The following is a 26,279-nucleotide window of genomic DNA, read 5'->3' on the forward strand; positions in this document are numbered from 1 at the left end:
GGTAACTGTTAGTCCATTCTTGGGTTCTGTGTGTCTGCTCCTGTTTTGTTACTTCAGTTTTTCTTTGTTCTTACACTCCACAGATGAGTGAAATCATTTGGTACTTGTCTTTCTCTGCCTCGCTTATTTTGCTAAGCATAATACCCTCTAGTTGTATCCATATTTATGCAAATGGTAGGATTACTTTTCTTCTTATGGCCGAATAATATTCCATTGTGTATAGGTACCACATCTTTGTCCATTCATCTACTGATGGACACTTAGGTTGCTTCCATTTCTTGGCTATTGTAAATAGTGCTGTGATAAACATGGGGGTGCATATGTCTTTTTCAAACTGGGCTCCTGCATTCTTAGGATAAATTCCTAGGAGTGGAATTCCTGGGTCAAATGGTATTTCTATTTTGAGTTTTTTGAGGAACCTCCATACTGCTTTCCACAATGGTTGAACTAATTTACATTCCCACCAGCAGTATAGGAGGGTTCCCCTTTCTCCACATCCTCGCCAACATTTGTTGTTGTTTGTGTTTTGGATGTTGCCCTTTCTAAGTAGTGTGAGGTGATATCTCAATGTGGTTTTAATTTGCATTTCTCTGATGATTAGCGATGTGGAGCATCTTTTCATGTGCCTGTTGACCATCTGAATTTCTTTTTTGGAGAAGTGTCTGTTCAGATCCTCTGCCCATTTTTTAATTGGATTATTTGCCTTTTGTTTGTTGAGGTGTGTGAGCTCTTTGTATATTTTGGATGTCAACCGCTTATCGGATATGTTATTTATGAATATATTCTCCAATACTGTAGGATGCCTTTTTGTTCTACTGCTGGTGTCCTTTGCTGTACAGAAGCTTTTTAGTTTAATATAGTCTCACCTCTTCATTTTTGCTTTTGTTTCCTTTGCCTGTGGAGATATGAAGAGGTTGTTCATGTTTATATTCAAGAGAGTTTTGCCTATGTTTTCTTCCAACAGTTTTATGGTTTCATGACTTACATTCAGGTCTTTGATCCATTTCAAGTTGACTTTTGTGTATGGAGTTAGACAGTAATCCAGTTTTATTCTCTTACATGTATCTGTCCAGTTTTGCCAACACCAACTGTTGAAGAGGCTGTCATTTCCCAATTGTACATCCATGGCTCCTTTATCATATACTAATTGACCATATATGCTTGGGTTAATATCTGGACTCTCTATTCTGTTCCACTGGTCTGTGGGTCTGTTCTTGTGCAAGTACCAAATTGTCTTGATTACTGTGGTTTGTAGTAGTGCTTGAAGTCAGGGAGCTTAATCCCCCCAGCTTTATTCTTCCTTCTCAGGATTGCTTTGGCTATTCGGGGTCTTTTGTGGTTCCATATGAATTTTAGAATTATTTGCTCTAGTTCATTGAAGAATCCTGTTGGTATTTTGATAGGGATTGCATTGAATCTGTAGATTGCTTTAGGCAGGATAGCCAATTTGACAATATTAATTCTTCCTACCCAAGAGCATGAGATGAATTTCCATTTATTAGTGTCCTCTTTAATTTCTCTTAAGAGTGTCTTGTACTTTTCAGGGTATAGGTCTTTCACTTCCTTGGTTAGGTTTATTCCTAGGTATTTTAATCTTTTTGATTCAATTGTGAATGGAATTGTTTTCCTAATTTCTCTTCCTGCTAGTTCATCGTTAGTGTATATGAAGCAACAGATTTCTGTGTGTTAATTTTGTATCCTGCAACTTTGCTGAATGCAGATATTAGTTCTAGTAGTTTTAGAGTGGATTCTTTAGGGTTTTTTACATACAATATCATGTCATCTGCAAACAGGGACAGTTTAACTTCTTTCTTACCAATTTGGATGCCTTTTATTACTTTGTGTTGTCTGATTGCTATCTAGGACCTCCAGTACTATGTTGAATAGAAGTGGGGAGAGTGGGCATCCTTGTCTTGTTCCTGACCTTAGAGGAAAAGCTTTCAGCTTCTCGCTGTTAAATATGATGTTGGCTGTGGGTTTATCAAATATGACCTTTATTATGTTGAGGTACTTGCCCTCTATACCCATTTTGTTGAGAGTTTTTATCATGAATGGATGTTGAATTTTGTCAAATGCTTTTTCAGCATCTATGGACATGCTCATGTGATTTTTGTCCTCCTTTTTGTTGATGTGGTGTATGATGTTGATGGACTTTCTAATGTACCATCATTGCACCCCAGTGATGAATTCCACTTGATCATGGTGTATGATCCTCTTGATGTATTTTTGAATTCAGTTTGCTATTATTTTGTTGAGTATTTTTGCATCTGTGTTCATTAGGGATATTGATCTGTAGTTTTCTTTTTTTGCGGTGTCTTTGCCTGGTTTTGATACTGGAGTGATGCTGGCTTCATAGAATGAGTTTGGAAGTATTCCCTCCTCTTCTATTTTTTGGGAAACTTTAAAGAGAATGGGTATTATGTCTTCTCTAAATGTCTGATGAAATTCAGTGGTGAATCCATCTGGTTCAGAGGTTTTGTTCTTGGGTAGTTTTTTGATTACCGATTCATTTTCATTGCTAGTTATTGGTCTGTTTAGATTTTCTGTTTCTTCCTTGGTCAGTCTTGGAAGGTTGTATTTTTCTAGGAAGTTGTCCATTTCTTCTAGGTATCCAGTTTGTCAGCATATGGATTTTCATAGTATTCTTTAATAAATATTTGTATTTCTGTGGTGTCTGCTGGATTTTTCCTTTCTCATTTCTGATTCTGTTTATGTGTGTAGGTTCTCTTTTTTTCTTAATAAGTCTGGCTAAGCGTTTATCTATTTTGTTTATTTTCTCCAAGAACCAGCTCTTGGTTTTATTAATTTTTTCTTCTGTTTTATTCTTCAGAGTATATTTATTTCTTCTCTGATCTTTATTATGTCCCTTCTTCTGCTGACTTTGGGCCTCATTTGTTCTTCTTTTTCCAGTTTCAGTAATTGTGAATTTAGACTATTCATTTGGAATTGTACTTATGTTTTTAAATAGGCCTGGATTGCTATATACTTTCCTCTTAGAACTGCCTTTGCTCCATCCTACAGAAGTTGAGGCGTTGTGCTGTCATTTTCATTTGTCTCCATATATAGCTTGATCTCTGTTTTAATTTGGTCATTGATCCATTGATTATTTAGGAGCATGTTGTTAAGCCTCTATGTGTTTGTGAGCCTTTTTGTTTTCTTTGTACAATTTATTTCTAGTTTTATACCTTTGTGATCTAAGAAGTTGGTTGGTTCAATTTCAATCTTTTTGAATTTACTGAGGCTCTTTTTGTGGCCTAGTATGTGGTCTATTCTGGAAAATGTTCCATGTGCACTTGAGAGGAATGTGTATCCTGTTGCTTTTGGGTGTAAAGTTCTGTAGATATCTGTTAAGTCCATCTTTTCTATTGTGTTGTTCAGTGCCTCTGTGTCCGCACTTATTTGCTGTCTGGTGGATCTGTCCTTTGGAGTGAGTGGTGTGTTGACATCTCCTAGAACGAATGCATTGCATTCTATTTCCCCCTTTAATTCTGTTAGTATTTGTTTTACATATGTAGGTGCTCCTGTGTTGGGTGCATAGATGGTTATATCTTCTTGTTGTACTAACCCCTTTATAATTACGTAATGTCCTTCTTTGTCTCTTGTTACTTCCCTTGTTTTCAAGTCTATTTTGTCTGATACAAGTACTGCAATACCTGCTTTTTTCTCTGTATTGTTTGCATGAAATATCTTTTTCCATCCTTTCACTTTTAGTCTGTGTATATCTTTAGTTTTGAGGTGAATCTCTTGTAGGCAGCATATAGATGGGTCTTGCTTTTTTATCCATTCTATTACTCATTGTCTTTTGATTGTTGCATTCAGTCCATATACATTTAGGGTGATTGTCAGTAGGTAAGTACTTATTGCCATTGCAGGCTTTGGATTCGTGGTTATTAAAGGTTTAAGGGAAGCTTCTTTACTATCTAACCGTCTAACTTAACTCAGCTTCTTTACTATCTAACCGTCTAACTTGACTCAGCTTCTTTACTATCTAACCGTCTAATTTAACTCACTTATTACGCTATTATAAACACAGTCTGATGATTCTTTATTTTTGTCCTTTTTCTTCCTCCTCTACTCTATATGTTAGGTGTTTTATTCTGTCCTCTTTGCATTTCCCTTGACTGAGTTTGTGGATAGCTGATTTCATTTTACCTTTAGTTAGTATTTGGTTGGTCTACTTTCTTTGCTGTGGTCTTATTTTCTCTGGTGACAGCTATTTAGCTTTTGGAATATTTTCATCTAGAGCAGTTCCTTTAAAATATATTGTAGAGATGGTTTGTGGGTCCCTCAACTTTTGCTTATCTGGGAATTGTTTAATCCCTCCTTCAAATTTAAATTATAATCTTGCTGGTTACAGTGTTCTTGGTTTGAGGCCCTTCTGTTTCATTGCATTGAATATATCATGCTATTCCCTTCTGGCCTGTAAGGTTTCTTCTGAGAAGTCTGATGATAGCCCGATGGGTTTTCCTTTGTAGGTGATCTTTTTTCTCTGTCTGGCTGCTTTTACTACTCTGTCCTTGTCTTTGATCTTTGCCATTTTAATTATTATATGTCTTGGTGTTGTCTTCCTTGGGTCCCTTGTGTTGGGTGACCTGTGGACTTTCATGGTCTGAAAGACTATTTCCTTACCCAGATTGGGGAAGTTTTCAGCAATTATTTCTTCAAAGACACTTTGTAGCCATTTTTCTCTGTGTTCTTCTTCTGGTACCCCTATAATGCAAATATTGTTCCATTTGGATTGGTCACACAGTTCTCTTAATATTCTTTCATTCTTAGATATACTTTTCTCTTTCTCTGTCTCAGCTTCTCTGTATTCCTGTTCTCTGATTTCTATTCCACTTACAGTCTCTTTCACCTCATCCATTCTGCTCTTAAATCGTTCCATTGTTTGTTTCATTTCTGTTATCTCCCTATTGAATTCATCCCTTCTCTTGAATATTTCTCTGTAGCTTCATCAACATGCTTATGACTTTTATTTTGAATTCTTTTTCAGGATCATTGGTGATTACAGCCTCACCGAACCCTCTCTCTGGTGTTTGAGGGATTTTGGACTAAACAAGGTTCTTCTGCCTTTTCATGGCGATGAGAGTAGTCGTCGGCAAGTGGTGCATATGTCAGCTGGGAGAACAAAGTCCCTTCCTGCTTGCTGGTCTCTTTGCCTATCTCCGCTGTCTGTGCCGGTTTACCGCACTCAGGGAGCAGCCTCTGGGTTAATCCCCTAAGCTGCTGTGGGCGGGGTGGCCTTTGAGAAGGCCTAGGACAATGGCGGAGGTCGCAGGCCAGCAACACATGTTCTGCTACAAGAGCAAAGCCCTTTTGTGCTTCCCAGTCTCTGTGCCCATCTCCTCTGTCTGTGCTGATCAACCACACTCAGGGAGCAGCCTCTGGGTTAATCCCCTGAGCTGCTGTGGGCGGGGTGGCCCTCAGGATGGCTTAGGGCACTAGCGGGGGTCGCAGGCAAGTGGCGTATGTTCTGCTGCAAGAACCAAGCCCCTTCGTGCCTCCTGGACTCTGCGCCGGTCTCCTCTGTTTGTGCTGGTCAACCGCACACAGGGAGCAGCCTCTGGGTCTCGGCTGGTTATCCATGCACAAGGAGAAACCTCTGTGCTAAGCTGTGTGGTTGCTGTAGGCAGGACTGCTCCCTGGCTGTTCTGCAGCAATGGTGGGTCAGCCAGTTTGCTTGCAGCGTTGGTGGGGGTGAAGGAACAGCAGGCTGCTTATTGCCGTGAGGGGATTTGAAGCTGCGTTGCCACCCAGGGGTTAGGGCGCCTGGAGTTCCTTAGTTTCCCGCCTGCTGGGCTGAGTGTGCCAGGACAGTTTTGTCCACCTGTTAAACCCTTTAAAGACTTTTAAAGCGCCCACTTTTCTTTTGTCCCAGCGCAGCTGGCTGTCGGAACCTGTTTGCAGTCTCAGTCTCAGACCTTGCTTTTCCTCTCCTCCAATATCCAGTGCACCATGCAATGTGTGTCTGTGCTCCCGGGGCAGATCCCCAGGGCTAGTTATTTAGCAGTCCTGTGCTTCCACCCCCTCCCCACTCTGATTCCCTTCCTCCTACCAGTGGAAGGTCCTACTTGGGTCCTACTGGGTCACAGCTTTGTATCCAACCCTTTTTTGTGAGATGTTGGGCTCTCGCAGATGTAGCCTGGCTCGTGTCCTGTATCTTCTGGTCACTCTTTTAGGAATAGTTGTATTTGCTGTATTTTCAAAATATATATGGTTTTGGGAGGAGATTTCCGCCACCCTACTCATGCCGCCATCTTGAGAATCCAGTCTGAAATTTTATGTATTTTATATATATATTTGTTTTCTCCTTATCCTCATCCCAGATGTTAAGACATTCCTTTGACTCATTGTGAACTTTCATCAAATCAAACTTTAGGCCTCTTTTATACAGCTAATGCTGGGTTAATTTTTCTATCATGTGCTTGTGTCTTTGATGTTTTTAATTCTAAATTCAGGATGGTATTTAGTCTTATTTTTTTGTGTTGGTTTATGCTTACCAGATGACACTATGAAGAGCATTGGCAGATTTTGAGTCTGTCATTAAATACTAGCACTTACTAGTTTTTACCTTCAACTTCGTGTCATTTGTAGATTGATAAGCCTTTATGAGATAATAAACTTAAACCACCTAAACTTTTTGTCCCCTCCTTCACCACTGTCATGTCCATATCATTCTTACCTACTGTTTGTTGTTCAAGGCCAGAGCTGTTAATGCTTTAAATTCTACCTGTCTCATCTCCTTGAGCAGAATTCTCCATCTTTTATCAAATTTCTGTATTTTGTTCTCAAATTTAGTCCCTCCTCTTCCCCAGGAATCTTATTGCAGGCATATACTTGCATAAAAGTGGTATTTGCTTACAGACAATATTACATTATTGTTTGTAATAGTGAAAAAAGGTAAATCACTTCAGTACTTACCAGTAGCAGATGAGCTAAACTATGATTAATATGCAAGAATACTTACATAGTTACTTAATGAGGTAAATATATACTGACTTGGAAAGATATCCCCAATGTCTTAAATTTTTTAAAGTGTATAATAAAAGAGAATTTGTAGTATGATTTCAGTAATTTCAATTGTGTAAAAAAAATTAAAAAGGCTTATCTATGGAGAAGTGCAAACATATGTTTATATAAGCCTTGAAAATGTCTGGAAAGGTACACACCAAACTTAATGGTTGGGTATTAGAGGGAGAGAACTGGGGAAGGATTTATACTTTATATAATTTAGCAGTTTGACTTTACTTTCACAATAAACAGTTGGACAGAAGTCTAGACTCAGTAATAATCGGAGACAAGATGTATATGGTGGTTACAACTGAAGAGTGGGTGAGATGGTCTAGGCAGATCCTATACCATTAATAAGTAAGGAAATAGGGACTAATTGGAAGGTCTCTCAGATTGGGATCAAAGTGAATAATAATAGTTCCGGTACTCAATATGGAAGACAGATATTCTCCCATATTGGTAAGTAAATGAAACACTGTGAATTAGATTCATTCTGGTAATACAGGGTGCTGTGGAGTTTAGACTTGGTCTTGAATGCAATAGGGAAGCTATTGAAGAGTTTTAAGCAGGAAAGTCAAAGAATAAGGCTTTTAAAGACAGACTTTTATGAAGATCACTTTGGCAGCAGTGTACAGAGTAGCTTGAGAAAGAAAAGACTAGAGTGGATGAGACCAGTTTAGGAATCAGGTTATTGCAGTGATAGAGGCCTTGAAATGAGAGACTGATGTTAAAGGGGTGCATCGGAAGAGAGATGTGGACACATATTTACAAGAAGTACTTTCAGCATCTAGTACAGTGAATGTGGAAAAGATACCCATTTGTTTGATTAATTGTTAGAAATGTGGAGCAGGTAAGGGCCAGTAGTTCTCTGATGTGTCATTAGAGACTTGCCTCTGGGTTGGTGCTACTGAGCAGAATTTAGGGTTCAGAGGGCTCTTGCTGTCATTAACCTACGTTTCTCTAATTTGTCCATGAGGATGTCATGAGTTTGCTGTAAACAAGATACAGTGTATTTGCAATTTTTCCTTGATCCTCAGTTTTATAACCTTTGGAAAGAAAATGAGGCCAAGAGCCTTCATTGATTTCCTTATATCAGCTACATTTTCTATTCTATTTAACCTTTTCGGAATTTTGTTGAGGGTATTGGTGTCAGACATGGTAGTTTATAATCTCCAGAATCCACTATTTGACCTTTAAAAAAAGCACTTTTAAGCCACTCAAGTAGACGTTAAATATCTTGGAGGAAAAAATGAGTTGCTAACATCAGTTGGGCATTAATCTCTCTTAGAACTTGAATGCTTTTCTTTTTCTGTATAGTTAGTTTTCCTTTCCTTTGTGGTCAGTGGCTTATTAATATTTCATTCTTGACTGTCACACCTCTTGTCTTCATTTCCTGTGATTGTAAAACTCCTAACCCCCTGGTTCAGTTTTTAATGAAAAAAAATTACTGTTTCTTCAGTGAAATTGTCGTGAGCTCTTTATGGACAGCAACGAGGTTTTAAATTCTTTGATTTCCTTGAGATACAGAGCACATGATAGTTGGTAATTTATTGTTAATTGTTTGGGTCAGATGAAGGCCCTTGACAAAGTAGAACTGTAACAACTAATACTTTAACACATTAAACTTCTAAACCCATTGTCTCATTACACTCAGGCTTATAAAAATTTCTTCTAGGCTTTGGAATGTTATAGCTTGCACAGATTTTGTATGTGTGTATTTGAGAGAGTGTTAAATGAGTGATTTTACTTTCTTGGTTTTGCTTTTACAGTTTCGTAGAGCAAGCTCTTTTCAGCTCTGTGTGTTTACTATAGTGAATCAAAACAGCAAAAGTGACAGTGTTAATGAGAGTTATAGATGAATGGTAAAGCGAAAATTGGAAGAGTATAGTGTGACCCTTAAAAAGGAAGAGAAGGAAGATGATGAGATTTGGATAAAGTTAGTTTTAGTCAGCTATAGAATCTTTATTTACTTATCAAAATAGGCTTTAAATTTTACATGTGTGTGTGAGAAATGTTTTTGTCTCATTCAAAGGCTCTGAAGACAGGACTCCCAAAAAGAGATTCTCTGAGGTGCAAAAAGAAAGACGAGAACAGGCTCAGCGAACTGTTTTAATACATTGTCCAAATAAATTCAGTGAAAAAAAGTTTCTCAAATATTTATCTCAACATGGACATATTAAGAGTCATTTCTTCTATGAAAGCTTTGTAAGTATTTGAAACACAATCTAACTTAACATTCTTGATTCTGAAGGATAGAGGACCCATTAGTTATTTACAATATGGTAAAGTTAGATTGTCTTTTGGTGTACTACATCTTTCTTTATCTAAATTTCCTTAATAGTTTTTTTTGATATAACAAATCCTTATAGCAGTATTACAGAATGCTAAGTAATTTAGATTTAGAACATTTTAAATAGTTCCGTTATCTTAGGGATAAAGGCAAGTGTGAGGGAATTTTTGTTTGTGTTTTAATTTTCTATTTCAGCTTCTTAACTAATTTGACTTTATTAATAGTGTTCTTTTTCTTAATCTGCTTATAATGATTAAAACCAATGCTTGTGAAGATTAAAGATGGCGGCATGAGAGGTAAGACAGAGAACTCCTCCCAAAACCACATATAATATGAAAATACAGTTAATGCAACTAATCCTAAAAGAGTAACGGGACAGAAGTCTGTGCCAGACTGCATACATGTGGAGAAAGTGCAGACCTCACGAAACAGGACTGTACATCAATGATACCTTAATTAAAAATAAATAAATAAAGTGTTGAAGACTAAAAAAATAAATAAAATAAAACCAATGCTTGTGGTAGAAGCATATCATTTGTAAAATTTTTAAATAATTATTTTTAGCATATGGCAATTGTTTTGAAATAGCAACTAAAATACTATATTAAATATATCATTCTGAGATATGTTCTGCTTTTTCTTATGTTTTTGATATAGGGTCTTTATGCTGTTGTAGAATTTTGTCAAAAGGAAAGTGTAGCTTCACTGCAGAATGTCACTCGTACTCCAAGCGTGGACAGAGAGTGTGCAATTCCATTCAGATCGCGTTTCTTCAATTTAAAGCTGAAGAATCCATCAAGCCAGACTTCTGAACAGCCATGTGTACAGTGCAGTAATCAATCACCTCCTTCAAGCAGGAAACTCTTTGAATTACTTTGTTGTGCAGAAAGTGTAAGTTTATAGGTATACTTACCCAACTTCTCAACTTCCACAACTAAAAATAGTGTGTGTATGTATGACATTATTTTATATAAGTTCTTATTATAAAATATTCACATAACAGAATATGTTGAGTGAAAAGTGAAAGTTATCTTCCCCACTCCCTGCCCCCATGCCCTGTCTGCACTCATGAGTAGTGACCACATTCTTCCCAAGTTTTGGGCCTTTGGACTATTCTGGTTTCCTTTTTCTTGTCAACATATTGATATACAGTTGTACCTGGCATTCTTCTGTAAATTTGAAATACCTTTTTTCTGGTTTTCTCTCTTCTTTCTGCTCTAATACTGTTTATATTAGTTTGGGTTTTTCTTACTCAGACTTGTCAAAGGTTTAGCTAGTTGAGTCATCCTTCCAAAGAGTCGGTTCTTTGTCTTATTTACCAGAGTACTGTTTTTTGGTTTGATTTCTAATGTACGTTTCCTTTCGTTTTACTTAGTTTTCTTGAGCTGATTGCTTGAGTTCATGTATTTTCAATATTATTTCCAAACCTGGTCATTTGAAACTATGGTTTTTATCTTTAATATTCCAGTGCACAGTTCTAAAACGTGATGACTTGAACACAAGTCTTCTGGTGAATATACAGGCTTGTTTTTCTGAGGAACATTTCTTGAAGCATTGCTTATTTCTAGTGTTTCTTGCCTTTAACATTGGTTCATATCTTCCCCCAAATCCATTTAAAACGTCTAGCTTTGTGGTTGTTTAGACCTCTTCTGGAGCATTTTAGTATTTTCATTTTCCCAAAACAATACTTTATACTCTTGCTTGAGAAAAGTAGTTTTAATTCTAGCTACCTTTTATTTTGCTTGTGTCATCATTCCTCATGTTTTTTTAAAGGGTATGTCTAAAAATCTACTTTGAAGGCTGAAGGGAAAGAACTGTATTTTTAAAGTGGGTCTCCAAAGCGTCGAATCTCTAAAAGTCAAATGACATTTATTTTATATGACTTGTACATTTTCTATATTTTGTTGTTTTTGTTTTGGCCAGCTAGGTAGATGATCAGCTAAACACTCTCTTGAAGGAATCCCAGTTAACAGAGGAGAACACTAAGCTCCGGTATCTCACCTGTTCTTTTATTGAAGATATAGCAGCTGTGTATTTTGCGGACTGTGCAGTCAGACCCTTTGGCTCTTCGGTGAACAGTTTTGGAAAATTAGGATGTGATTTGGACATGTTTTTGGATCTAGATGAAATTGGAAAATTCAACACTCACAAGGTAATTATATTTCTTTAGATCACTAAAGTTAAGATATAAAAGAAAACGAAGTGTTTATAGACTTAAATTTGTGATCATTTTTTGTCAGTATTCTATACAGATATGATAAAATGATTGTTCTTATCAGGAGTTCAGAAGTTTTTCATTTAGGCCAGGGTTACTTATTGTGTTATTCAAGTAATCTGTATCTTAACTAACTTTCCTTAGCATTTTAGAAAAATTTTTTTAAGTTTTTTATATTGAGGTACATATAATACAATCCACATATTTTAGTGTACAATTTGATGAATTTTGACGTGTGTACTGTTCAACTAATTTTTAAATTTGTGATCTGGTTATTGAAATACTTTTAAAAATCTCATGATTTTTGGTTTTGTTAATTTCTCAGAATTCTTTTGATTTTTGTTTTATTCAAAGGCCATATTAGCTACATACTGTATGATTATTATGTCTTCTTACTGGGTTGTTCATTTATCATTAAGCTATGTCCTTCAGCTTTGTTAGTGATTTTTCCTCAAATTCTTTTCTGTTTGTTAAGATAGCCACTTGTTATTTTCCTCACATACCTTCTTCTGTATGTTCATTTTTAGTCTTACACATTGCTCTATTTTGGGTATATCTCTTATAAATAGCCAGTCACTGAATTTTGTGCTTTAATTCCAATCTGTGAGTCTTTGAGTTCAAATATTTATTTACTACTGATAATTTTTGGTTCATTTCTACTTATCTTCTATTTCCTATTTTCTATACTTTAACTTTTCTTTCTTTCCCTCCTTCTATTGGATTAATGCTTTCCTTATTCCTTCCCTTTTCTCTCCACTTTTCTCCTCTTATAGTTTGGAAGTTATATATTCCACTTCGGTTCTTGTTAACGTGCTGTCCAACAGAGTAAAGTTAACCAGTATCTCTTCCATCCTCCCAAACAATATTAGGGATGCTTTTATCAGTGTTGAAAGGCTTCTGTGTGTTGATAAAATGTTAGGTTTTTATGACAGTTTTTTCTTGTATATTTCAAACTAGTTATCAGTCATCTCTGTGGATTTCCACTTGACACTTCAAGGTTAACGTTTTGAAAACAAAACTTACCCTCATTTTGCAAAAATGCTTTGTAAGTTTTTATCAAAAGCCTTATGTATGTTTCATATGTCAACTAGCGGTATTGTAGCACTTCTGATGTTTACTATCTTCTTTAATTCTGTTTCTAAGTTATCTTTTGTATCTACCCTTCATTTACATCCTCAAAACTATAGCTACACTGTCCCTTGTTAACTCTTGCTTAGGTTATTGGAAGTATCCTGCTTTCTGCTTATTTCTTGTCACATACATGCCTTGGTTTCCAACCTTCAGTGTGTGCTGGAGTTGTCTTAAAACACAGGTTGGGTCTTCTTACAAACTTAGAATTTTCTCTTCAGCATAGCGTTGAAATGATCTGACTCTTGATTAATTTTAGTGATTGTTTCTCATTATGTATCCTCATACATGCAGTTTCCTAATCACATCACTTAATTATCAAATTATAGGGCACTTTTAGAGTATGGATAATGACTAAACATTGTTCTGTTTCTTCAGTGAGGAGTCTCTTTACCATCATCCCCTGATCATCACTCCTGTGCAGCTTTGAAGGCTTAGTTCTGATTCCAGCTTCTTGAAACTATCCTTGATTTTCTTTCTCTCCACGCTGGTCAGAATTAATTGCTTCTTTTTTTGTAGTATCTTGCTTGTATTTCTGTTTCCACATTCTTCCTCTGTTATGTTTAGTCATTGTATGTGTCTTCCCTCCACGCCAGTCAGAATTAATCGCTTCTTTTTTTGTAGTATCTTGCTTGTATTTCTGTTTCCACATTCTTCCTCTGTTATGTTTAGTCATTGTATGTGTCTTCCATTATATCTAAGCTTGGGAAGGGCAGGAACCATACCTGTTCTTTTTCTTACCCCATATAGTGTCTAGCATACTTAAAATGTTCATATAATTGCTGAATTAAATCTGGCTAAGAAATACAAAGCACATCAAAGGGAAATGAATCATTCTTACTAAGATAACGTACTTGAAATTTTGTTAAATTCTTGGTAGGGACACTTAAACTGTGTCAGGCTATTTTTATTTTAAGTAAGAGACTTGGCTGAGTAATCAAGGAGCATAATAATGTATTGTAATGGTTAAAGCGTAGCTCTGGAGCCAAAGTTCAGAGTAGTAATTTTTCTACTTACCTGTGTGAGCCAGAGTAATACTTGCCTTCTCTGTCAAGTATGTTACTTACCTTCTCAAATTTCCTAGCTAGAAAGTTGGGCTTGTACTCTAATTCCCATCTCATAGAGGACTGATGGAGCTAATATACATGAAACACTCAGAACAGTGTTTGGCACATACTAAGTGCTCATATGATGGCTGCCATCAGAAACAATAGTATTAGTTATTTTATTATTATTATTATTATTTTATTTACAATTTTTAAAATTAAGGTATTATTGAGATACATTCTTATGGAGGTTTCACATGAAAAACGATTTGGTTACTACAGTCACCCCTATTGTCAAGTCCCCCACCATACCCCATTGCAGTCACTGTCTATCAGTGGAGTAAGATGCCACAGAGTCACTACTTGTCTTCTCTGTGCTACAGTGTCTTCCCCATGGTCCCCCCCACACCATGTGTACTAATCATAATACCCCTCAATCCCCTTCTCCCTCGCTCCCCACCTGCCCTCTCCCACCCCTCCCCTTTGGTAACCGCTAGTCCCTTTTTGGAGTTTGTGAGTCTCCTGCTGTTTTGTTCCTTCAGTTTTGCTTCGTTGTTATACTCCACAGATGAGGGAAATCATTTGGTACTTGTCTTTCTCTGCCTGGCTTATTTCACTGAGCATAATACCCTCTCTGCTCCATCTATGTTGCTGTAAATGGTAGGATTTGATTTCTTCTTATGGCTGAATAATATTCCATTGTGTATATGTACCACCTCTTCTTTATCCATTCATCTACTGATGGACACTTAGGTTACTTCCGTATCTTGGCTATTGTAGATAGTGCTGCAATAAACATAAGGGTGCATATGTATTTTTGAATCTGAGAACTTGTATTCTTTGGGTAAATTCCTAGGAGTGGAATTCCTGGGTCAAAAGGTATTTCTACTTTTAGTTTTTGATGAACCTCCATATTGCTTTCCACTTCCCATGAGAGGTGGAGGAGGGTTCCCCTTTCTCCTCATCCTTGCCAGCATTTGTTGTTCTTAGTCTTTTTGATGCTGCCCATCCTAAGTGGTGTGAGATGATATCTCATTGTGGTTTTAATTTGCATTTCTCTGATGATTAGCAGTGTGGAGCATCTTTTCATGTGCCTGTTGGCTATCTGAATTTCTTCTTCGGAGAAGTGTTGTTATCTACCACCCATTTTATAATTGGGTTATTTGTTTCTTGGTTGTTGAGGCATGAGCTCTTTATATATTTTGGATGTTAACCCCCTGTCAGATATGTCATTTACAAATATATTCTCCCATACTGTAGGATGCCTTTTGTTCTGCTGATGGTGTCCTTTGCTGTGCAGAAGATTTTAGTTTGATGTAGTCCCATTTGTTCATTTTTGCTTTTATTTCCCTTGCCCAAAGAGATCCATTCAGGAAAAAGTTGCTCATGTTTATATTCAGGAGATTTTTGCCTATATTTTCTTCTAAGAGTTTTATGGTTTCATGACTTACCTTCAGGTCTTTGATCCATTGCAAGTTTACTTTTGTGTATGGGGTTATCCATCCAGTTTCATTCTCTTGCATGTAGCTGTCCAGTTTTGCCAACACCAGTTGTTGGAGATGCTGTCATTTCCTCTTTGTATGTCTGTGGTTCCTTTATCATATATTAATTGACCATATATGATTGGGTTTATATCTGGGCTCTCTAGTCTGTTCCATTGGTCTATGTGTTTGTTCTTGTGCCAGTACCAAATTGTCTTGATTATTGTGGCTTTGTAGTAGAGCTCTAAGTCAGGGAGCATAATACCCCCAGCTTTATTCTTCCTTCTCAGAATTGCTTTGGCTATTCGGGTCGTTTGTGGTTCCATATGAGTTTTAGAACTACTTGCTCTAGTTTGTTGAAGAATACTGTTAGTATTTTGATAGGGATTGCATTGAATCTGTAGATTGCTTTAGGCAGGATGGCCAATTTGACAATATTAATTATTCCTATCCATGAGCACAGAATGTATATCCATTTATTGGTATCTTCTTTAATTTGTCTTATGAGTGTCTTGTAGTTTTCAAGGTATAGGTCTTTCACTTCCTTGGTTAGGATTATTCCTAGGTATTTTATTCTTTTTGATAAAATTGTGAATGGAGTTGTTTTCCTAATTTCTCTTTCTGCTAGTTCATTGTTAGTATATAAGAATGCAATGGATTTCTGTGTATTAATTTTGTATTCTGCAACTTTGCTGAATGCAGATATTAGTTCTAGTAGTTTTGGAGTGGATTCTTTAGGGTTTTTTATGTGCAATATGTCATCTGCAAATGGGGACAGTTTAACTTCTTCCTTGCCAATATGGATGCCTTTTATTTCTTTGTGCTGTCTGATTGCTGTGGCTAGGACCTCCAGAATATGTTGAATAACAGTGAGGAGAGGGCATTCTTTTCTTGTTCCCGATCTTAAAGGAAAAGCTTTCAGCTTTTTGCTGTTAGATATAATGTTGGCTGTGGGTTTGTCATATATGGCCTTTATTATGTTGAGGTACTTGCCCTCTATACCCATTTTATTGAGAGGTTTTTTCATGAACGGATGTTGAATTTTGTCAAATGCTTTTTCAGCATCTATGGAGATGATCATGTGATTTTTGTCCTTCTTTTTGTTGATGTGGTAGATGATAATGGATTTTCTAATGTTGTACCATCCTTGCATTCCTGAAATAAATCCTACTTGATCATGATGAGTGATCTTTTTGATGTATTTTTGAATTCAGTTTGCTAATATTTTGTTGAGTATTTTTACATTTATGTTCATCAGGGATATTGGTCTGTAATTTTCTTTTTTTATGGTGTCTTTACCTAGTTTTGGTATTAGACTGATGCTGGCCTCGTGGAATGAGTTTGGGAGTATTTCCTCCTCTTCTGCCTTTCAGAAAACTTTTAGGAGGATGGGTATTAGGTCTTCACTAAATGTCTGATAAAATTCAGTGGTGAAGCCATCTGGTCCAGGTGTTTTGTTCTTATGTAGTTTTTTGATTACCAATTCAGTTTCCTTGCTGGTAATTGGTCTATTCAGATTCTCTGTTTCTTCCTTGGTCAGCCTTGGAAGGTTGTATTTTTCTAGAAAGTTGTCCATTTCTTCTAGGTTATCCAGTTTGTTATCATATAAGTTTTCATAATATTCTTTAATAATTCTTTGTATTTCTATAGTATGTGTCATGATTTTTCCTTTCTCATTTCTGATTCTGTTTATGTGTGTAGACTCTTTTCTTCTTGATAAGTCTGGCTAGGGGTTTATTTATTTTGTTTATTTTCTTGAAGAACCAGCTCCTCCTGTTGTTTATTCTTTCTATTGTTTTATTCTTCTTGCTTTTATTTATTTCTTCTCTAATCTTTATTATGTTCCTCCTTGTACTGACTTTGGGTCTCATTTGATCTTCCTTTTCTAGTTTCATTAATTGTGAGTTTAGACTGTTCACCATGGGATTGTTCTTCTTTCCTGAGGTAGGCCTGTATTGCAATATACTTCCCTCTTAACACGGCCTTCGCTGTGTCCCACAGATTTTGCAGTGTTGAATTATTGTTGTCATTTGTCTCCATATATTGCTGATCTCTGTTTTTATTTGGTTATTGATCCATTGATTATTTAGGAACATGTTGTTAAGCTTCCATGTGTTTGTGGTCTTTTTAGTTTTCTTTGTGTAATTTATTTCTAGGTTCATACCTTTGTGATCTGAGAAGCTGGTTGGTACAATTTCAGTGTTTTTGAATTTACTGAGGTTATTTTTGTGGCCTAGTATATGATGTATTCTTGAAAATGTTCCATGTGCACTTGAGAAGAATGTGTATCCTGTTGCCTTTGGGTGGTGTTCTGTAGATATCCGTTAGGTCCATCTCTTCTAATACGTTGTTCAGTGCCTCTGTCACCTTACTTATTTTCTGTCTGGGTGATCTGTCCTTTGGAGTGAGTGGAGTGTTGAAGTCTCCTAAAATGAATGCATTGCATTCTATTTACCCCTTTAATTCTGTTAGTATTTGTTTCACATATGTAGGTGATCCTCTTTTGGGTGCATACATATTTATAATAGTTATATCCTCTTGTTGGACTGACCCTTTTATTGGTATGTAATGTCCTTCTTTGTCTCTTGTTACTTTCCTTGTTTTCAAATCTATTTTGTCTGGTACAAGTACTGCAACTCCTGCTTTTTTCTCCCTATTAGTTGCATGAAATATCTTTTTCCATCCCTTTACTTTCAGTCTGTGTATGTGTTTGGGTTTGAAGTGAGTCTCTTGTAGTCAGCATATAGACGGGTCTTGTTTTTTAATCCATTCAGTGACTGTCTTTTGATTGGTGTATTCGTACTGTTTACCTTTACGATAATTATCGATAGGTATGTACTTATTGGTATTGCAGGCTTTAGATTCATGGTTGCCGAAGGTTCAAGGGTAATTCCCTTACTATCTAAGAGTCTAATTTAACTCACTTAGTATTCTAATAAAAACACAACCTAAAGCTTTTTTTTTCCTCCTTTTTCTTCCTCCTCCATTCTTTATATCTTAGATATCATATTCTGTACTCTTTTTCTATCTCTTGATTGACTTTGGGAGTAGTTGATTTGATTTTGCATCTGCTTAGTAATTAATTGTTCTACTTTGTGTGGTTTTATTTTCCCTGGTGACAGCTATTTAGCCTTAGGAATATTTTCATCTATAGCAGTCCCTCCAAAATGCACTGTAGAGGTGTTTTGTGGGAGGAAAATTTTCTCAGCTTTTGCTTATCTGTAAATTGTTTAATCCCTCCTTCAAATTTAAATGATAATCTTGCTGGGTAAAGTATTCTTGGTTCGAGGCCCTTCTGTTTCATTGCATTGAATACATCACGCCATTACCTTCTGGCCTGTAAGGTTTCTGTTGAGAAGTCCAATGATAGCCTGATGGGTTTTCCTTTGTATGTGATCTTTTTTCTCTTTCTGGCTGCTTTTAATAGTGTGTCCTTGTCCTTGATCTTTGCCATTTTAATTATTATATGTCTTGTTGTTGTCTTCCTTGGGTCCTCTGTGCACCTCCATGGCTTGAGAGACTATCTCCCTCTGCAGATTGGGGAAGTTTTAAGTGATTACCTCTTCAAAGACACTCTCCCTTTTCTTCTGGTACCCCTATAATGCAAATATTGTTTTGTTTGGATTGGTTGCACAGTTCTCTCAATATTCTTTCATCCTTAGAGATCTTTTTTTTTCTCTCTATGCCTCAGTGTCTTTGTATTCCTCTTCTCTAATTTCTATTCCATTTACGGTCTCCTCCACTATATCTAATCTTCTTTTAAATCCCTCCATTGTATGTTTCATTTCTGATACTGTATTCTGTAATGATTGAATCTGTGCCTGGAATTCTTCCCTGAGTTCTTGAATATTTTTCTGTACCTCCATGAGCATGTTTGTGATTTTTATTTTGAAATCTCTGTCTGGAAGATTGATGAGTTCAGTTTCACTGGACCCTTTTTCTGGTTGTGGGATTTGGGTTTGATCCAGGTTCCTTTGATGTTTCATATTTGTATGTGATGCCCTCTAGTGCTCAGAACTCTACTTTCTGGAGCTGCTCAGTCCCCCTGGAGTGATGTCAGGTGTCGCGGGGGAGCCGCGCTGGTGCCCTCTTCCATGAGGTCTGTTCTCTTCTCCAGTTGTATACAGTCTGGCACAGCCTTCTTTCCTGTTGCTCTTTCAGGATTAGTTGTATTAATTATATTTTCGTATTATATGTGGTTTTAGGAGGAGGCCTCTGTCTCACCTCTCATGCTGCCATCTTTAATCAAATGGATTTTCCATGCCACTATTAACCAGTTTAAGGTGAAGCGGTACAGTTTCTGCCTCCCCGGCCGCCAGGCTGCAGTCGGGAGGAGTTATTTTAATACTATACAAATAGGAAACACAATGTTTTTTCTCTTCGATATCAGGAGCAGTTGGAAACTTAGTTGGGTCATAGATGTTTAGAAAATATAGAGTTATTTAGAATAGATATTTTAATATAACAATGTTCTATTCTCACTGAACTATCTGCATTTATTTTGTATACAGGCTTAGCATGTGAAGTGTTATAAACATGTAATTGAAATGTGTGCATGTTTAAAATTATATAATAGTTTTGCTTATAGAAACAATAAAAATGAAACAATGAAAAATGAAGGGTCTTTTTAAATTCATCTAATTCATAAAACTGTTTCTTTGACTACTTTGTGCAGTCTCAATGCTCCTTCCTCTACCTCCTAGTACTCTGTGTGTATGTCTGGTTTCTACCTTGGTTTATAGTTCTGCATGCTTATTTATCATCCCAGGTTGAGGGGAGTTAGCAAGAGTGTTAGAATTTTTTTTTGCCTTACAGTGCTGTTTGGCAGAGCCTGTGTACCACAGGCACTAAACAGATGATTTGCTAATAAATAAATGGAAGTTATTTATAAACCAAAATCATAAATTTTCATAAGTTTTTTAATGTGTGAAGGATGCTTACATGTGAAATGTGTCATATAACTTGTAACAATATCATTTTAGCGCAAAATCCTAAGCTGAAATCTGACTGCTCTTTCTTCTGGTTTTCCTTTTTCTAATAAGGGTCTATATCTTAGAAGATTGGTGTAATAGAAGTAAAAATTGGTTGCTAAGCCCTGTTTTATCAAAATTGTTACTATGGGCTCAACATGCTTAACTCATGTTTTGTCTGTATTAGATATTGGTATAATACTAGAGTGATTAGGAGGAATGTGCAGTAATAGTTTAAAAATCTATCTGAAACTAAGTACTATAGGTATAGCAAAATTAATAAAAATTTTTATTGATTTAGCTATCTGAAGAGTTTTTCTACATTTTGTTTGATAGCAGAGAGTATTTTTGTGAGGGACTTTTGCTCATAATAGATGTGTTTTTCATGACCTGCATCTTCCATACCTATAGTGTTTTAGTTCTCTGCAGATTCCATTTATCTAATCCTCTGATGTGGTTCTCAATCTCTTGCTTCTTGGGTAAGATGGAATTAGGCTCAGTTATCCTATTTCTCTATTAAGGAACTCCATGCTTTATATTCATTGGTTGCCCTTGTTTGCATTCACCCTTTTCATATAAATTGGTGTGTATTTAAATTAAATTGGAATGGACTAGGGAGCCAAAAGTTATAAAGATGTTTAACAAATGGGCAAAGCTTGATTTTTTTGAAGTTTTAATGTTGTACAGGAAGTTCATGTTTGTACTCCCATCAATTGAACAGTTAATTAGTAAATACAAATCTGTCTAGATGACAGACATCACTAGAGAAAATACAATGTGTTTATTTGTGGGGATTGTTTGTATATAAAAAAATATTTTTAAACGCATTTTTTTCTGATTATAAAGTAACAAAAATGGGTAATGTAAGTCTCTCTGATGGTCCTACCACCTCCAGAGATAAGTACAGTGAATAGTTTAATGTATTTTTTTGTGTATTTTTTCCAAAAAAACCTTTATAGGTTATAACTTAACCTGTGCAGATTATAACTTGATATTTTTTCCCAGTTAATAGTGTCCTGGCAATTCAGTCTGTTATATCCTCTCTGCAATCGCTGCAGAATAAATAGTCCGTTGAATAAATGTGCCATCATTTATTTAACCAGTCCTTATTTGTTAAACAATTAAGGTGATAATTGCACCTATCCCTTCTACTGTCAACTACATTAGTTAATATTCTTTGGTTGCACATGACAGAAGGCAACCCAACTAGCTTAAAATAAAAAAGTGGAGGAAGCATCATAGAACCCAGGGTCAGAAATGTGGACAAGTCTTAGGAAAGGACTAGAATGAGGAAGTGTGAGCTGTCAAGTACCCGTGAACTGTTCTGTTTTCTCTCTGAATACTTGCTTTATCTTTGTCCTCTTACTCCCTTTTCCCCACCCGCATTGATTTCCTTTACATTTTTGTCCTTGTGGTGTGGAATGTGCCTGTCCCCAAGCTTCTGAGTTATACATTTCAGCCTAACAGCTGCCTCTGAGCCTCAGTTCCAGCTCCCAGTGGAGAGCTCTGGATGACTAAGTGGCACACTCCCGCAGTGCTGACACCCCCCATCCAGCCCCACCCTGAGACACTCAGCTGGGAGTAACGGTGTGGCTCTCCACCATCACCGGTGGTATTGGTGTCTGGATCCTCACAGTACGAGTGAGTTCTGAGAAAGGCTGAGGGTAGGGGCCCTTACTAAGCTAGACAGAGCTTCCCAAAGGTGCGTACCGCACAAATAATACTGCAGTGAATGAAACAGCTTTGTAAATATGCTCAGTTATGCAAGTACTCCTTTAGGATAATTCCCTAGAATTTTAGTAGCTAGTCAGAGTGTTATACCTTTAAAGTTTCAGTAGTTTTAAAGTTATCCACAAAGTTTGTCCCACTTTACACTTCCAGTGACACTATATACATGTTCCCCTATACCCACCAATGCTTATTCTGTCAGCCATTTTGTCTTTGACAGGCAGATAAATGAAAAATTTTATTGCTGTTTTATTAATTTCTTCAATTTTTAGAATTGGGTGGGTTTTCCTCCCTTTCATTTTTGCATATCCTTCATAAATTAGGGGAATTTGCCCTTTGTGTGACATAAGTATTATTGCCTTACTTTGTCTTTTATTTAGTAGTGAATATATGCTTTTCCTCAAGATGGTTTTAATTTTTATGGAGTCATATTTCTCTATTGTGCCTTCTGGAATTTTGTATCTTGCTTAAAGAATCTTTACTCTTAAGACTGTAAAAACCTTCATCTATTGTTTTCTGGTACTTCACTGATTAAACGTTTTACATTTAAAATCTTTGATCCAGGTTGAATGTACTTTATAGTTTTAGGATTAGAGTAAGGATCCAGTTTATTTTTCTAATGATCACATGACTCATTCATTGAATAGTGATTTTCCCCCATGAATTTGCTGAGTTCATGTTATTAAATATTAAATTCCTATATATAATTAAGTCTGTTTATACCATCCAATTTTCTTCCATTGATTTGCTGTTCTTAGACATGTACTCCCCTATTCTAATTACTGTGGGTTTATAGCATCTATTAGAATGGAATGGCTAACGAGGAAGGGGAAAGTGTATATGTTCACTCAGTTTATAGTCAGTGGCTCTACATGTAATGCTTTACGATTGATATATATATATGTTCATTATTAAAAAACCAGGGATTTTTCAAGTTAGTGCTTTATATCCTGGAGAAACAAAAGACCCCTGAAGATTTCTGAAATCTGCTTTTGTCTGTGATTGCATGAAAATCTCTTTGGCTTTTTTTTTTTTAATGGGGGGACAGAAACGATTTAGGCATCATTTTAGAAGTTTATTTAAGAAATTTATTTTTATAGAAAGCTCCTATTTATGAATGTTTTTATTATTCAGACCTCAGGAAATTTTCTGATGGAATTTCAAGTGAAAAATGTTCCTTCAGAAAGAAATGCAACTCAGAAGATCCTGTCTGTTTTAGGAGAATGCCTTGACCACTTTGGCCCTGGTTGTGTGGGTATACAGAAAATACTAAATGCTCGGTGTCCTCTTGTGAGGTTCTCACACCAGGCCTCTGGATTTCAGTGTGATTTGACTATGAACAATAGGTATGATGTCTTAAGTTTATCATTTTAAATATGAATATTGTAAGGCATTAGCAGTTTTTCTTGTACAGAAACAGTGGCTTTGGACTCCTAGAATTACTTTAATAATAATTAAAAAAATTTTTTTACAATGTTAATTTTTAAAAGTTAAAAAATATTAAAAAAAAATAAGTAGAATGTTTTCCTCATCTGCCAAAGGACTAGATAACTAAGGTGTGAAACTGAGGTGTAAAGCCTTTCATTTACAAATGCATTGTAAACTTTATTGACAGTTACCAAAAGAGCACTTACTTTTATGTAAGTGTGTTTCACTTTTATTTAAGTCATGTTAAGGAATGTTGATTTAAAAATTCTAAGTTTAAGAACTACATTGTGACTACCAACATTTAAAAGGACATTTAAAGATAATGAATTTGATATTCAGCTATTCTCATTAAATTTTATATTGCAAATAATTAATGCTTTTGATTATCTGATTATGGTGTTCTGAATACATTTAGATATAGTAAGATATTTAGATATGTTTCCATGTATGTGTTTTATTTTATCCTAGGGTCATAATTTTGGGGTTTTGAAGTTATTTTTTATTTTTATTTTTTGAAGGATTGCTCTGAAAAGTTCTGAACTCCTTTATATCTATGGTGCCCTGGACTCACGAGTGAGAGCCTTGGTGTTCAGTGTCCGATGTTGGGCTCGAATACATTCATTAACGAGTAGTATCCCTGGTGCTTGGATTACAAATTTCTCCCTTACAATGATGGTCATCTTTTTTCTTCAGACAAGATCACCCCCTATACTTCCAACCCTAGACTACCTAAAAACCCTAGCAGGTAAGCCTAGAAGCAGTCTATTTTCTCTTTATGATGTTTTGAACGAACATAATTGCCATGTGTTATGAAAGCCATGTGTATTTGTTTAATAGTCAGATATGTCTTCTGTATTTTAAAAAGCTTTGTGAATCTAAAATTTAAGTGCTTTGTATTTTGTTAATGTCCACTAGAGGTCATGAGAGGGGCCTTCAGAATCTTCTGAGACGGTCGTCCTTGTGTCAGTTGGCTAGGTTGTTTATAACTGTCATGACAGTTGGAGCCTCTCCCTTAGTTGGCCAAGCCTGGAATGACCTTGAAAAAAAGATGTATCCCAGATACAGCCTTTGATTGGTTCAGTTTTGGAGTTGGCTTTCCAAATCTGTATTTCCAGATTTCTAATGGAGGTGCTAATAAAAACTTTTATAATGGTCTGAAGATCCTAAGTGTGTGCTTTTGTTAAATGTTTATAAGCAATGTTAGGTAAATTATTTTAAAATTTGTGCATATTTAAATTTATATTGTAAATAAATGACATTTTGGTAGACTGCTGGAGGAGATACTAAAATAATACAGTTCTAATAAAAGATAATAAGGGATACCCTAAAAATGCAAATACATTCTATTTTCTACCCATCCTATACATTGCTGCCAGATAATTCTTTTAAAGTACATCCCTAATTCTTCACTCTTTAAAATAATCTTTAAAGAGATTTTATTCTCTATGGAATAAACCTCAAATGGTTTGCTTAGCTTGGTGTTTCAGAGGGTCACTTCAACCACTATTCCTCTTCACATTGTTTTTTCATGTGAAACCTTCTTAAGAGTGTGTATCAATAATACCATTAAATAAATAAATAAATAAATGAACACACATACACAAATAAATGTAAGTAAGTAAGTAAAAGATACTAAATTTGCTGGTTTAACATAGCCAGTGTTATTTTTTAAACATGGTAAAAAGAAATTTTCAGGCTTTTTTGCAGTTGCTTCTCTGCACATAACATGGTGTAGGTATGAATTGCCAATAAACACAAAGCAAATTTGATAGAATTGTTTCTGCTTTTTAATCTTTGGTTTTTGACGTTCTAGTGATATCTCAGATTTGCTATACAAGAATTTTTCATAGATGAATGTGCATTAAGGATGTACAGATTATTTTGAGGAGAATTTATCAAAATATTTTTTTCCTAATTTTTGTATTTTTGAAAATTTATGTTTTTTTATATTTCATGTTTTCACAAGTGGTCCCATGTTGATGTATATGCAGCAATATGTGGCTAAGAGTAAAAACACTGTTAAGCTGTGAAACAGCCCCAGCAGTCTTATCACTAAGACTGAGTCCATGTTCACTAGCTAAGTGACTTCATCTTGTGGAGATTTTATTTCTTCTGACTGTGAATATAACTTCTCAGATTCAAGAAGACATATGCATATAGATGCTATCAGCTTGTATATTTTTAGAAAGAAAAGTACTATTTTGTTTGTTAATAAAAAGCAGCATGAATTTCAGGATACCTCCTAGCAGTTCTAGGACTTTGTCACCCAGGTTTGGAGTAGTGTTTTGTTTAGGGCCTCTGATCTTTTTCTTTCTCTCTTCTTGCATTCACTCCTGTGTGCAAATGAGGAGCTTCAGCAAACTCCTTGTTGTCCCTCAGATATTTGGTACTTCTTCACACCTGAAATGGCCTTCTTCCTGTCTTCTCTGTTTACATAGAGAATAAGACTAAGGCAGGGAAGAGAGACAGCAAACAGCTCACAGGCTCGTTTGTTAGGTCTTGCCTCGCTATTCTGCTGCCTTCTTCCCAGGAGGTTGGTGCTCTGTTGACTTCCAAGCAGCTGGCACACACACTGCATTGTAACAGCCCTTAGATTGCTGTAGTTCTTTTATCTACCTGCCTGGGCCAAGCTTTTCTAGGGCAGGCTGTCTTTGATTATCAGTCTCTGCAACTTCCATTCTGGCATAGTACTGGGTCCATAGGCCAAGTTCAGTAAATAGATGTCAGATGATTGGATGACCATTTTGAAACTGAAGTCTATTTGTACTGAACATTGTGGCAACTTTGGTTGTTCTTGAATTTCTGTTTCTGTGTGTTTTCTGGTAATTGTCACTACTATGCCTTACGTATCTCTTACTTTCTTGTGTGTTCTCTCCTTTTTTGGCTATGCTACCTTTATTGTATTTACTTCTTTGCTCAGTGCGTTTATATAGCACTTTTTCTTACAAACGGTTGTTTGATTAGAATTTTTTCAGAATCCCT

At 36.0% G+C, this 26,279-nt stretch overlaps 1 protein-coding gene across 4 annotated transcripts in view; it reads left to right on the forward strand.

Annotated features, from left to right (window-relative positions):
* MTPAP (mitochondrial poly(A) polymerase) overlaps nucleotides 1–26,279 on the forward strand; it is a 44,890-nt gene that overhangs the window by 3,214 nt on the left and 15,397 nt on the right. The window contains exons 2-6 of one of the 4 annotated variants that reach the window (XM_036912257.2): nucleotides 9,044–9,216; nucleotides 9,959–10,192; nucleotides 11,229–11,453; nucleotides 23,004–23,215; nucleotides 23,816–24,042. In XM_036912257.2, the coding sequence (XP_036768152.1) occupies nucleotides 9,044–9,216; nucleotides 9,959–10,192; nucleotides 11,229–11,453; nucleotides 23,004–23,215; nucleotides 23,816–24,042 (1,071 nt within the window). The remainder of the gene's footprint in view (nucleotides 1–9,043; nucleotides 9,217–9,958; nucleotides 10,193–11,228; nucleotides 11,454–23,003; nucleotides 23,216–23,815; nucleotides 24,043–26,279) is intronic. The other 3 variants (XM_036912258.2, XM_036912259.2, XM_057498340.1) reach the window with 3 other exon arrangements.

The sequence above is a fragment of the Manis pentadactyla genome, chromosome 3 (genome assembly GCF_030020395.1).
Source record: "Manis pentadactyla isolate mManPen7 chromosome 3, mManPen7.hap1, whole genome shotgun sequence".
NCBI lineage: Eukaryota > Metazoa > Chordata > Mammalia > Pholidota > Manidae > Manis > Manis pentadactyla.